This window comes from Salminus brasiliensis, chromosome 21, assembly GCF_030463535.1.
Source record: "Salminus brasiliensis chromosome 21, fSalBra1.hap2, whole genome shotgun sequence".
NCBI classification, from domain to species: Eukaryota; Metazoa; Chordata; class Actinopteri; order Characiformes; family Bryconidae; genus Salminus; species Salminus brasiliensis.
The window spans coordinates 25,281,158-25,296,380 of NC_132898.1; the positions used below are offsets into that span (position 1 = coordinate 25,281,158).

General features: G+C 39.1%; 1 protein-coding gene across 23 annotated transcripts in view; it reads right to left on the reverse strand.

Moving 5' to 3' along the window:
- The window catches only part of itpr1b (inositol 1,4,5-trisphosphate receptor, type 1b), a 160,182-nt gene extending 147,190 nt beyond the window's left edge, over window positions 1-12,992 (reverse strand). For 22 of the 23 annotated variants that reach the window (XM_072666263.1, XM_072666257.1, XM_072666262.1 and 19 more), the window contains exons 1-3: window positions 12,822-12,992; window positions 8,358-8,471; window positions 2,326-2,396 (exon numbers count right to left, since the gene is read on the reverse strand). In XM_072666263.1, the coding sequence (XP_072522364.1) occupies window positions 2,326-2,396; window positions 8,358-8,449 (163 nt within the window). In that variant the 5' untranslated portion in view covers window positions 8,450-8,471; window positions 12,822-12,992. Of the gene's footprint in view, window positions 1-2,325; window positions 2,397-8,357; window positions 8,472-12,162; window positions 12,738-12,821 lie in introns of those variants that run through there. The other variant, XM_072666242.1, reaches the window with a different exon arrangement.
- Window positions 12,993-15,223: the final 2,231 nt, after the last annotated feature.

Here is a 15,223-nt window from a genome sequence, read left to right on the forward strand (position 1 = left end):
CTTTATTTCTTTCGGTCTGCATCCGATCTCTCTCAATCTTAATAAATGTGCACACGCAGCAGTATAAGATATATGCTTGGTGTGACAACAGATAACATGGCTCCCTGCCAGTGAGCTACCACACAATGTAAGAGACTGGGGTTCGATTCACTTTAGTCTGGGAGACCATGCAGCATTACGCCAATAAGAGTCCTTGGCAAGACTCTTAAAACTACATTGGCCCACCTCTACATTTCGAGTAACCTTGTAAGTCACTCTGGATAAGAGCGCGAGCTAAATGCCATGAATCTGAAAATACAAAAGTCTTGCATCACTACATGTCCAAATGTTTGTGGACACCCCTTCTAATGAAAACATTCAGCTCCTTTAAGTTGCATGCACTGCTGACACAAATGTTTAAATGCACACACAGATTGTCTAGTCCCTGTAGAGTATTGGCAATAGAATAGGACTCCACTTCCAATAGAAAAACCCACCCTGGCATTGAGCTGTGGAGCAGTGCAACTGTGTTGCCTGGAATAAGGGTGCTCCATCCAATACGTACATGCCCGTTCAAGACTTAAACTTGCTAACTGACTTCAGTGCTAGTGCAGTGCTTGTCCGACAATTGCTTTTCTCGCACACAAGGCAGATGTTACAAAAACGCATTAAAACTTTAAAAAAGGATAATCCTAAATTACCTGCTTTTCGGTCTGCTTTTGTAGCAATTTTAACATGTAAAAAGGCACAGAACAGGAGAAGGAAAAAACGTATTTGGAAACAAAAGCTAATCAGGAGATGTAATTTTAATTCCAACAATGTCTCACCAAATAAACACACAAACAAATAAAATAAATACACTGAAAATCCTGGCAAATCAATATTAGTCAAAATTAGTGGCCAATCAATACATCTGATCTGCATCCTGTGGCACTAACCACGAGGTCTCCATAAGCCAAGAGCAGAGATATAGTAAGAAACTGTGGCTAAATGCTAAAGCTAAACAGACCACATGGATGGCTCCCATCACAGCTTCAGCCCTTTGGGGGAAACCTACTCTCGGTCATTAGCCCACAGCGAGTGTAAGGTTAATTAGCCGCTAGCTGGCTTCATTTTATCATCTAGGATATTAGCTCTCATCTAGCCACAGAAAGGCTGTGAACACATTAGCCAGAAGCCAGCAGGAGCTAGACAATAAGTCATTCTAAACTGATATTTGTTTTCAGCTTTTTAAATTATTATTTTATAAATGTCTTTAATATTTAATACACTCTATTCTGCTCACAACTGATGTTCACAACAGTCCAGCCCACCCCTGTGTTACCACTGAAGTTTCTGATGTTAAACTATATAGATAAAAGTATTGGGACATCTGCTCATTCATTGTTTTTTTTTAAATCTAGAGTATTAAAAAAGTTTATCCTGTTTTTGTTGGAGTAACTGTCTCTACTGTTCAACTTTTTGGTAGATTTTGGAGCGTTGATGCCATAGGTTCATGTGTATCTGCTCCAGTCCTATTCTCTTGCCAGGACTTTTCTTCATGGACTAGATAAGCTGTGTGTGTTCATAAGAAGGCAGGTTCACAAACATTTGGACACACAGTGTATGCCCAGATTGGTTCAGACTTTCCCCAAACTCAACATTATAGCATGGCAAAATGTTATTACAAAGATGGTACTATTTTACCAGTCCAGACCTGTGTCACCAAAGCAGATGCTGAAGTTATAATGTAAAGCTTACCAAGATAAAATGTATGCCCAATGAAATCAAGCTGGAAAACTACCATCAACTGCAACAACTCTCAGGCACTCAATGTGGTGAGAAATAGACAGTTTAATTCTGAAACACATTTGTATTCTGTATATCTTTGCAAACACTCCACAGAGTTCACCAGTCAAGCGCTCTTTTCTATTATTATCCATTTCATCCACACTGATCCAGTGAGGTACATGTGGATGTAGCCCTGAATCTACAGACAAAGCTACCAACAGCAAAAGCTCTTAGGCCTCTTCAAAAATAAAACTGTACATTCTAGTTGTGTCCTGCAGACCTCCATGAGAGTAATTAGGCAACAGCAGGAGAAAGTTATGGCCACGCTGTAGCCATACATCAGCAGCTCCACAGCTTAAGCCCTTTGTTTTGACATGCTGCTTTTCAACACCATGAAGCATTATCCTGTTTCCACAGCACAGACTGTCAGAGAGAGCAAGACTGACACACAGAGGAAAAATAGGCAGAGAGAGTGCAAGAAAACAGCTGCAACATGTGCAGCATTTCAAACCAGGAATGAAAGTGAAAGAGAGAAAGTAAGGGTGGGACAATGGGGCAGATACAGGTGGGCCTTACCTCGAAACTTCTTAGGAGGGTTGTTGAGGTCACCAGTATCTGGCTGCACAACACAGCGATCATCCACCAGACTGCAGGCAGAGGTAAAGAGTGTATTAGACACAGTAATGCAGAGTTATATATGAATTTAAAATCTACAGATTCCAGGTGAACGTGTGTTAGCATTTATCTGAAAGCATTTAACAACAGGACTAGACCAGAGCATTTGGGTATTCCGATATTCATTCACTGGGTAGCTGGGTAGGTTTTTCATGTTAGGGTGCCTCCTGGCTTCATGTCAGCTTTTCATGTCTGACTCCTCGAACACAGAGAATAATTTAGACAAAACTCACTGTTAAAAAAGGAATCTGAACAAACTCAAGATCTACACCAGCTGCTCCAGATGTTCCATTTTCTAATGGCAGGTTGATCCAGACCAAACACACTAACAAAAAGTTAGGGATATTTGTCTTTCGGGTGAAATTTCAGGATGAACCTAAAATTAGCTCTATGTGACCTATGTGACTTTTGAAACTTTTGAATTAAACAGTTCAATGTTTCAGTAGTTTTTTCACAACTTGCGGTCCTCTAACAAGGAGCTTAACGGCACAATTCACAACAAGCGTTTGAATCGACCAATCAATTTCCTGGTTCAATTAGAATTGGTATTTAAACAGTCCTCCTCCTCATGATGTTCATCAGAAAGACTAGAAGAGTCACAGATAGGAATAGAAGTGGACGTCCTTTGGCCACATCCCACACTGAAGACCGTAATTGTGAACAGTGCACAGTGAATTGAATAACTCCAGGCACATTTAAAGGAAGTGAGAGGCACCCAAGTGTCACATCAGACCATTAAAAACCTCAATCAGCGTGGTCTGTGTGATAGACGACCTGCCAGGGTACCACACCACCAGGCACAGGCGTCATCGACTTGCATGAGCGAGGGAGCATTTACGCTGGTCGAGGGACCTCAGTGCTGTTCACAGATGAAAGTCGATTCACAATGCTGAAGATGTCAAGGAGAGCAATATGCATTTGCCAGATGAGCCTTTGGTGGTGGTGGTGGTGTTACAGTGTGGCAGGTGTGTTAATACAGAACTGCCCTACACTTTGTGAATGGATAAGCCAATACTACTTGAATTAATCCAGTCATTGTGCCTCTGCATGAACAACACAGGTCTAATTTCATCTTTATGGACGACAATGTTCCAGCTCATCAAGGTTGCATCATCAGGGAACGGCTGCTGGAGACTGGGGTACCTCAAATGGAGTGGCCTGCATTTTCTCCAGACCTTAATTCCATAGAAAAACTATGGGATCAGCTGAGTCGCTGTGTAGAGGCTCGTAACTCTATACCCCAGAACCTCAATTACCTGAGGGTCGCCCTTCCAGAATGGATTGCCATGTGTCAGCAGACAGTAAGTCGACATGTGAACAGCATGAGACGTCGTTGTCAAGCTGTAATTGATGCTCAAGGGCACATGACAAGTTACTTAGACTTTTTTTGTTAGGGTATACCCATCACTGTTGTTGGTTTGAATAAACTGTTTGAGATGAGGAAATCACCACTGCATGCCCTATGTGCATGAAATAATATCACTGTAGCGTGAACTTTTCACTTTAAATTTTTTTTTCTTTTTTTTTCCAATTTTACATAAATTTCACCTGAAAGCATTTTTAAAAACTTTTTGTGAATAGTGTATGTAGGCAAGAACAATAAGAAATATTAGGAAGCATTAGCAATGTGCTATTATCACAGTTGTGTAATAATTACATAGCTATATCGTTATATAATTATTAGACATTTAAATAATAGGCCATCATAATATGTGAGTACTTTATCTGCACATCAGCGCGAATGAAGCATAGAAAATAAAAATGAAATTTCATTGTCACATTACTAGAGTACTTTTCCATGTTAACCTAAATATATATTTTAGTTTGTCTGCTTTCAATTAACATTTAATTAACGTTAAATTCAACACTCAACATGATTTATTCTAAATCCAGTTATACCATTTTAGCCATTTAGCTTGTAGGCTACTATTTAGCTGTAGACATTAACAAAGATTTAAAAAAGCTTTTACTTTGTAGTCAAAACCATACTTTAAGTATTATTGTTCTATATATTTGTAAAAACTACTTATTCTTATTATTTGTATCATTTTTTGACATTTGGATGTAAAATATATCCCCATTTTGTAATAGTATGTTTTGTTAAACGAGTCCTGCACCCTTAATTTACATTTACATTTACGGCATTTAGCTGACGCTCTTCTCCAGAGCGACTTACAAGGTTACTGGTATTACAGAGTTGGGCCAATGTAGTGTTAGGAGTCTTGCCCAAGGACTCTTATTGGTGTAGCGCAGCATAGTCACCCAGACTGGGAATCGAACCCCAGTCTCCCACATGGTGCTGTAGCTCAGTGGCAGATAGTGGCAGATAGTGGTGTTATCTGTTGCGCCACACCAACCATTAATTTCATCAATAAATACTGACTAAAACTCATTACTGTCTTTTTGACATTTTAATGTGTGTATTTTTCCCTATATGGTCATTCTATAGCCATTCTCGAAGATATGGGATCCTGGGCTTTCTAGTGTTAAATTATTTTTTGTCTTATAGGCTTGATATGCATGTATCATGTATGTATCAACTGCAAGTGTAATGTTTTTCTTTTTTTTAATGCAAGCAATTAAATACTTCTTAGGTATTAGTTAGTACAACAATTTCTGTCTAGTGAAATCATTTTTAAATCGCCACGATTAATCATTATTGAGAAACGCATCCCAGAACTAAGCAATGCTGGGACAAGTTGAGCTCGGTTTGTTCTTTCTGCAGCTTTCTCTTTGTTTGCCAACTCTGTGAGAAAGTCATCACCAATGTTCTGCATAAACCCACGGCTCAGACCCGCTCAGTCCTTTGCTGTTTTCAATGCGTTGGTGACCACTAAATGCAGATTATGATCAAGGCAAATGCCACAGGACAGCTACTTCATTTATCTCATAATCACACACCACACACCAAAGGAAAAAAGGATTCAATAAGCCATGGTAAAGGGGGTTCTGATTAAAAATGGGCTTAAATCTACTCTTTATCTGTAATCACAATAACGTACAGTCTCTGTTGTGTCTTATTGCCTTTAATAATGAAAACCGTTTCTCTGCCAATGTAGTCTGTTTGTTGATAAGAACTCGAATAATAAAGTATACTCATATACACATATACACTCAAGTTATTATGTTGTTATGTTTTATTGACATCTGAAGTTACTCTGTATTTTTATTTAGAAGCAGTTGGTGGTTGAGCAGTTGAATACTGGGGCCCATTCAAAATAAGAGCAACGCTGCTAAATTAGACACAATGATTCCACACAGGTGTCCAAAACATGGTTCTGATTATCAATATCAGTGTTCTGTTGCATTGCATAAAGCTATAACACATTCATCCCAAAAACCCTGCTTTTAGTACAAGTGGTGTGTTTACACTGGGATATGAAACAGGTGAAGGGCATGTTCTGGACTACTAGATACTGCTATAACTGGAATAACTAGAATATTGTAGACAATTTCCACTCAGAAGCTCCAGGCTGCCAGATGTAGCAGAAGGGAAGGAGCTATAAGAGAAAGCTGCAGTCTAATGTGACAAAGGCTATGTTCACACAGCAGGTAAAAGTGGCTCAAATCCATAATATGCGAGTTTTGTCATATGCGACATAGATGTGTTATCTGTGTGGAAGCGTGAATGGCAAAAAAAACAATTTTCCAATTTTTCCAACTGCAATTTAGGCCAATTTTAAATTTCAAAATTTCAAATGTCCAGGCCTTAGACTGTGAAGTGCACAGTATATGGCAAGGATCTTTAATTCTGGTGCTGGAGGTTTGAGTGGAAATAGATTATGTTTCTTGGATCCCAGCACTTCCATCACTTGGTATATGACTTGCCATTGTTTGTTGTATTGCGAGTGATGCAATGTCATAACCAGGGTGTTTAGACTGAAACGCATCTGTTCAAATTTCATGTCGCTTTTTGCTGTCCAGACTTCAAATTGGATTTGAACTGGCACTCTGAACATGGCCGAAATGTTCTTCAATAACTGTACTTTGTTTTGTGCTAGAATGTTTACAGTATAAAGGATTTGAACATTTTAGCAAGGCAGCTGGGCATGTTAGCTAACCAAGTTAATTTAGCTCATTTTTATTTACAACCATACAAAATGCTAGCATTCCGTTTGAAATAGGACTACCCTACAAATGTGCAGGCTCTAGATAGTAAAGTGCACAATATATAGCACAAATTGTATTTTTTAAGAAATATTTTGTAAGAAACCTGAAGAACCCAGAGACTTTTCCACTGAGTGACAGAAAGAAGTAGCCACAAACCCACAGATCATTCCTCGTGAAAATGAATTCAAGTCACCTTGGCATCTCATGATGCCAGATGCAGCTTCTCAAGCACACCCACAGCTGAATATGGTTGATGCATGCATGCTCTCACACACACACACACACACACACACACACACACACACACCTACACACCTACACACCTACACACCTACACACCTACACACTTCCCACTGGCAGTGTTGCGGGCCAGGTGGCTCATTACTCCATCCCTTGTGTGAGGTCAGTCAGTGGCACAAAGACAGAGCCACACAGGGCTCTAAATATAGCTCCAGCTTCTCACACACACACACACACACACACACACACACACACACACACACACACACACACACACATACACACACATACACACACACACACACCCAGAAAGAAGAGGGAGACAGAAAATGATTACTGGGCAAAACACCATCAGACAGGCGTCTTGACAAACGAGTGCTGACAACTCTCAGTTCCTCAAAGGCGCACATGCTGCTGTTGCCATGGAGAAGTGACATTAGACAGTGGTGTGTAAATGAGCGAAGGCTAGTGTGAACAGTTGGTCACTCTAAGATGCCACAGGCTAGTAAAGGGTGGGACTAAGTGGCAGGAACATCAGGGTGTGATAAAGCAAAATGGGAGGATTGAACACATCGCCAAACCTGAGCTTTCTACTCAGCTAAAAAGGCAAAAGCAAACAGTCATGAGCAGAATATAGAATAGCAAACACAACATCATGAGCCAGGCAAACACACCACCAAGACATTTACGGTCCTGTAATTAACTTTGACATTTTCTGACATATTGTGGCGTATCCTAGTCCTTGGATGCCACCAAGATGTTGATTGAGGACAAGATGTAAATATATCTTAAATGAATTGCCCATTGCCAGCAAAATGGCCAGTGTTAAATCAACTCTGATGGTGTTCAGTTTGACTTATCACTCGGTCACACACTATAAATAATGCACTGTTGCTTGAAATGACATCGCAAAGAGTTTGTGACATCATTTGAGTCTCTGTTTTCATGTTAGACAGAGTCTGTCAAGCTCAACCCAACCAATCTGTCAAGCAAAAAATGACAAAACATTTTTTAAACTTTAAAGGCAAAGAAAATAATGTGCTGGGTCAGGAACTTGACCAAATAAAGAATAGCATCACAAATACAACGCATTCAGTTTTTACATTAGTTTAAGTATATGGAACGCATGGATCAGTGAGTGGCTAAAAAACAATGTTTACATATTACATAAAACTGTCAAATAAATTGAAAGAGAACATCCCAAGGAACCAGTACCAGCTCCTTCATCAGCACTCACATCGGATTTATTTGTATATAAACCACACAGCTGTGTATATACAGCAAGCTGTTTGCTGCACTTCCCTTGGAAACCACATTTCCCATCCTTCTGTCCTTCAAGGTCTACTTCACTTCTGTAGCCCCTTCAAAACACTAGGGGCCAGTGAGAGGATCAGAGGCCAAGACTAAGAAGAAGAATTCAACCAGTAACCCTCTGGCCCAACCACCATCTATCTGATTTAGTTCTTAGTGTACGGCCTATCCTATACCATTCAGCCACAGCCCACCTATAACATGGAGAAAACTAGGACAGTTGCTCTAGAAAGCCTGAGCCCTAACCATGTGTGTTAGAGAGGAATACATACCCCAAAGTGCTGATAAAGCCATTGGTGGAGCCTTCTGCATACAGGGAACATATGTCCCCGATGTGGAGGAAACTAGACATCTTGTCCGACATTTTTTACCGCTTTCAGCTGTTCCTGTGTGGACAAAAAGAAACAAGAGTATTAGAATTGAAACAGGCCTTTACGAAAAACACAAGCCCCCCTTCCTGAGTATCATTTTTAATCAATAAAACAGGTTGCTTTGCAAAAGGTTAGTGAGTATACAACAATGCAAATGGAGCGATCATAAGTAGGTTATTATCGTCCATGGCTGGGTAACAGCTGTAGGGAAAAATGCTGTACTTTTCCAGTGAGAGTGTGGCAGGACTGCAGGGACAGATTCTAGAACATCAGTATTTGGCGTTTTGAGGTGGCCTAGTTTAAAAGCGAACTGACACAGAATTCAAGGTCTATTCACTGTTGAGTCGGTGGGCTAGTGAGGGGAACCCAACCTAATTGTGTGTGGAAAAAAATAAAGAACAGATAGCCTCTGCGGAAACCATAACTAGGGCAAAATGCAGAGGCTTTCGTTCTCTATGTGACACCTTGTTTAGCCATAAAACCTTTGAGAGTAAAGGCTGCACTTGTTTACAATATGGAAGCTAAACAGAGAGTGGACAGGTGGCACCATGTACCAATTTATTTAGCATTAATTATCAACAACGGCCACAAAATGAATGGGTGAAATCTTCTAAAGTAAGAAAGATATGTCCACCATGTTATATTACAGTTACACCTTTAGGAAGCTTTGTATATACACTTTATGACAATAGTATTGGGACATCTGGGACATTCATAATTTCTTCCAAAATTAAAGTTTTATCCTCCCTTATTGGTCTAATCATCTCTGCTGCCCAGCGAAGGCTTTCTACAAGATTTTGGTACTGTTGTTAGGATTTAATTGCATTCAGTGACAAGAGCATTAGTGAGGTTTGGATGTTGGATGATCACTACCCCATCTTATCACAAAAGTATGCAATGGAGCAACTTCATTCAAAAGAAAACTGTTCCACTGCACAGGCTTTATATCCCTCTAGCCCACACCTAGAATCCCTGCTGCAGACAGTCCTATTTTATTGGCAATACTTCTCTACAGAAACTAGACACCCTGTGCATGCGCATGTGAACGTCTGTGTCAGAAATGGGTGCAACTTTAAGTGTCTGAATTCCTTCATTAGAAGGGGTGTCATAAACATTGACATGTTAGCCCTATGTTAGGTGCATGAAAGCAGGGGCAATAGAACCTCAAGGTGCTCTTTGCCACTGAGCTGCTTCCAGTATAAATACAAATGTTCCAATATGATAGCATATTCCAGTACAAATATGATGCTAAATATAAAAACAAACTAGTAATGGACAAGTAATACTGGTAATTCACAAGTAAATTAAAACCCAATGTCACTGTTCACAGTGCTGAAATTTTAATGGTTGAGATGTCAACATGGCCAAAGAATAAAACAAACAGTCCAACAAGGAAATGTAATTAAACACAATTGTGCAAATTTAATAAACAATAATGTAAACCTTAAATGTTGAATTAATGCACGTTTTATTATTTTTTATTGTGTAGGTGTTCATAAACATCTCAAATGGCATTGATGCTTGCTTGGTTGGTCCCACCAAAAAATATAAATATGAAAAACATGAAATATGAACACAACCAGTCATGTGAACAGGTTCCTCCTTTGAGAAAACTCCTGTCTGACTTTCACTTTCAGTACCTTTAGTGTTTCCAGCATAACACCTGGTTCTGTCAGTCTAGAGAAAATGTACAGCTGTGTTACTCCAGAACCAGAACTGAGAACCACAGGCACAGCAGGAAACAGGGAAACACACCACACACCCACACACACACACACACACACACACACACACACACACACACACACTTTACTCTTCTCACCGTCCTGGGCTCTGTGCTACCTATCAGCAACAAACAGGCAGGCTATTACATATTACCTGTGCAATCTTTATGAGGAGCTTTATCATGAACACCACAAAATTCAAATGATTTTTGAGCCATAACCAGCTGTGCTAGTGCTAGTGCTAGAGATGTACTGCAAAAGGTACGGTACATTCACCTTCATAACCTTCAAGAAATACAGGACCGGGAGCATGGGCATCAAACCAACATAAACAAAACAACTACAAAGGATTATGGTACATCATCTCCCAACTAATGGTACTGAAGACATGAGGGTACCACCCTGGAGGAACTTTGGTACCTTTAGTCTGAGATGGTAACAAACTCTGTGCCTATTAAGCAACAATACAAATCAGACTGTTTTAGTGTATAGCTAATTGTAGGTCATTAAAAACCTACTAAGAACACTGCCACAATGACCAGTGATCTGACACATCTCCAAGGTGAACAAGCTCCAACTTACAAAATAATAATAAAAAAAAAAACAGATGACAGAATGGAAAATGAATGAATAAATGAATGAATGACCTCCCAGACATTTGTGTACCACAGTAAACTACACTGACATCCCAGTAACGAAATGTAATGGAGGTTTGTTTACTGAAAGAGAAATAAATGCACACTGCTGTTGCACATTTCATGCTCGTCAGACAAACACTACGATCAGTCCAATTAGTCACTGACTTTGATTTTGCTGTGTCCTGTAGAAGTGATGCCCTTTAGCCTGTACAATATTCGAAAGTAGCACTAAGCGATATACTGTCTCACCAGTACTGCACAGCAATACAGATTTTTAGTTTTAGTGATATTGTTACATAACCAAAACTGTAATGTATGTCATTTGCCGGATGATTCTTAATGTTTTGAAATTACAGTTTCAAATAAAAAGTAGGGTGGATCAATATGGAGACTTTGGGCGAATGCAAAGATCGGATTACAGAGAGATCTGCCAATGAGGATGCCATACATAAACAAAGACAAATCGCAGAATTAGGACTACTTAGATTCTCATAACAGAGAAAAATAATCTTTATTTATTGTGTGCCAAAATCAATAAAATGCAGACATTGTAGCACAGTAACCATACTATTGATCATCAGTATGCATGTGGTTTGGTCATTTTAACATTTACAATACTTCCCTATGGGATAGACAGATGGGTGGATGGATGAATGGATGGATAGATAGATAGGATGTATTAAAAAGAGTTCATGCTGATTTTGTTGGAGTAACTGTCTTTACTGTTCAGGGAAGGCTTTCTACTAAGATTTGATTGCATTCAGCAACAAGAGCATTAGAGAGCTCAGGATGTTGGATGATCACCACCTCACCTCATCCTAAACGTACTAGATGTACGTTTCACCATCCTTCCACAACAACACAGTCCCACTGCTCCACAGCTCAATACTGGGGGGTGGGGTGGGGGGGGGCATTGGGCATGGTGCCAATAGTTTCATATTTACCTACTCCAGAGAGTCCTATTGTATTGGCAGTACTTTTCTACAGGGACAAGACAAACTCTTTGTGTGAGAATTTGCAAACACGTGTCAGCAATGGGTGCAATTTAAAGTATCTAGTTGAAAGCATTCCATAGAAGGAGTGTCCACAAACATTTGGACATATAGCTAGTGTAAACTGACAGATAGATAGATGGATACAAATGGGTATATGTGCATTCACAAATGTAGACACTATCTAGCTTTATTATTTATGAATGAAAAGCTGTTCAGTTATGACTACGATCATTTCAGCATTAACTAGCTAATTAATTGTATGTAATATCGCGATATTTTGGGGAAAACATCACGATACTTAGCTAATGTCAGCAGTACCGCTCAACACTAAACCGAGGGCCATTTTTACCTGAACTACTTGCTTCTTATTTGCTTGCCTGTGCTCCGTACACACATACAGGCCGCCCGAAGGGGATGTGCTGTGTATGGTTCCCCAATATATCGACCCAAGGGTCCGTTTCGCGTCACATTCACAGTCAAATAGGAGTCGTTTTGGATTATCTAGCTACCTTCACAAGGCGAGTTCGCTGCTCTGGCTGCTAAATTCAGCTGCTTATCAGAAGCAGCCAATCAGAATTCGCCTCGGCTCGGGCTCTTGGACGCGCGTGAGAAAGAACTCGCCCGGTTATTTAAATGTTTGAAAATAAACCGTGTTTCCAACGGTTTTAACGGTCCTGCAGGGAACCGTACAGCGTAAACGGTAGAGCTAGCATAAATGCCACTGAGGCACCTATACTAAATGAGAGGAGAGACACTTCGCTCCCAAAATAATCCACTTTCCGTCTTGTCAGAGAGCTTCCCTGGCTCTGTCATCACTTCCACGGCATGCCCAACAAGAAAACGATAAGCTATTTCCATCGCAAATCCACACACTCTGATCCAAGCCATCGTCGCCTTCTGTCAGGGATGATTTCTAAGCTACGGACGCTGAGATGCTTCAGTTCAGAGTAGCTACGCTAACATCGCAGCAGCAGCAGCAGCAGAGTTGAGCATTAACTTTAACGTTACCTCCTGCGGACGGAGACCGAGGCGTGTGAGAAGCAAAAGAAGCGCAGGCTTGGTCAGGGGGAGACGGCGTCCTGTCGGCTTTTACCGGGTAACTCCATGATAAGTGACCAGAGATAAAAGTCCAGTTGAAAACCGCGGCGTCTCGCTGACAGTTGAATTTTGTCCCCAACACTCCGCTCCCCCCTCCGCCTCCACGAGCCGAGAAGGACCGCCCCTTTTCTTTAAACGCCCAAGAGGTGCATGGGAAATGTAGTTTTCAGAGCGGTGCCTGTTCTGGGGTGAAACGAGGAGAAATGGTAAAAACGTCCAACATGTCCAGTCAAATATAAAAGTATGAATATAAAAGTCCCACACTTAAGTAAAATAATTGTTACTTTGGTCAAATAACGACGTAAATAAAAGTAAAAATACTGTCCCCAAAAACAAAGTGCAGTTAATAAGAGCACCTAAGCTAACAGATTCTGTTTACACATAATAATAATAATAATAATAATAATAATAATATAAAAATGACGATGATGATGATAATAATAATAATACTTTTATTAAATGAATTCGTTTTTCAATGCATTTTCTCAAAATTGTTAAATTAAGGAAACAATTTATTAATTCTAAATATTACTGATCTACTTTAGGGGCTCTGTAGAAATGTCCAAGGCATCCAGTCAAATATAAAAGTACAGAGATGGGTAGAAAAGCTTAAACCCATACTGAAGTAAAATAATGTTGCTTTGGTAAAATAATGACTAAAGAAAAAGTAAAGGTACTGTCCCCAAACACAACTTAAATAAGTTGTAAATACAAAGCACATAAGCTAACAAAATATATGTTATTTAGAAATAATATAAATAACAATAAATTTATCAAACCTTGACACTTTAGGGGCTCTGTAGAAATGCCCAAGGCCTCCAGTCAAATATAAAAGTACAGAAGTGGGTAGAATAGCCTAAACCTGCTCAAGTGAATGTTTTGCTACTTTGGAGGAATAACAACACATCTAAAATACAAATTAAGTAAAAACAGAAAAGAGTCTGGTCAGAAAACTACTTAAACAAACATTTCAGGGCATTGGTTACACAATTCCCCCTAGCTGATCAGCCAAGACATCTTAGGTATCTTACTCCAGCTGAAGTTTTACATCTTAAGTTTACTCCAGCTGAAGTTTTAGTTGTTGCTTTGGTTGTAGCTGCAATAGCCTTAGCTAAGAACCTGCAGTGGAGCGAGATTCAGTATCTATGAGCATAGGCTCTAAAGTTTTTTTGTGTGTAAAATAAAGTTATAGAATGATTCAGATTTAAACAAAACAAGCAACAGTTCATTAACATCAATAGATATAGCTATGAAAAAATCATGAATAAATTGTGATTAAAATATATATTGATACAAGTATTTTAATTTAAAAGTACAACTCCTTTACAAAATGTACCAATGCATGCATTATACATATATTTGAGATATGAAAACATCTCTGTGTAGTGAAGCAAACATTTCTATTAATGAAGACATAAATATTAGGCCATAGAAATGTTTAATAATAGAAGATTCACCTTTTCCATGTTTTCAAGAACAGTATATGTTAAACAAAAAAAGTTCTTTTTGACCTTTCAGTTAATTATCCACCCAACATGTTCCTGGAACAGTCATAATGTTACTAAGATCAGTGATAGGTCATTCAGCAACAATGCACCCCCACTAGAAGTTGTCATATGAAATATTGAAGTTTGAGGAGGTTTCAGCCTAAAACATTTTTAAAAACCTTTCAAGGCCAAGAGGCATATTGTACAGCATTGTAAAACATTTCTCAAATGTTCACCTGTGTTGCAACATTACAAATAAAACTCATGTGGTTCACTGGTGGGTTTGGAAAGTAAATAAAATGGTGATATTTGTATTGTGGTCATAGAGACCTCTGGTCGCATTCACAACCCCTGTAAAGAAATCGGACAGGATACGTTAATTTCTCTGTAACGAACCATTTCACCACCAGTCCTCCACTCTGAATTACTGTTTACACCTCAATCATTGAATTGAATGTAGAAAAAATAATGCAAATTAATGCATAGGTCATAGGTCAAGTTTATGTAGTTGGTTATGGATAATGTCTGTCAGTTTTATCGTTTGATTTCAGATCTGGGTGATTATGGAAATCTACAAAAAATACAGCTTTATCATAAAACAGTTTTATCAAAAAATATGTGGGCCATCATTTGTTTATTACAAATTGAAGCAAAAATTATGAGTCACATACACACTTATACACGGTACAACCATCAGTTTTAAAGACTGTCTACTTGTACAAAACTAGGAGATAAAGGCAGACTAAGTGAAATATATAATTAGTAATAGAGTAAAATAAAATAGAAATAAATAAGACATAATAAGGTCGAAAATTAAATATGTAG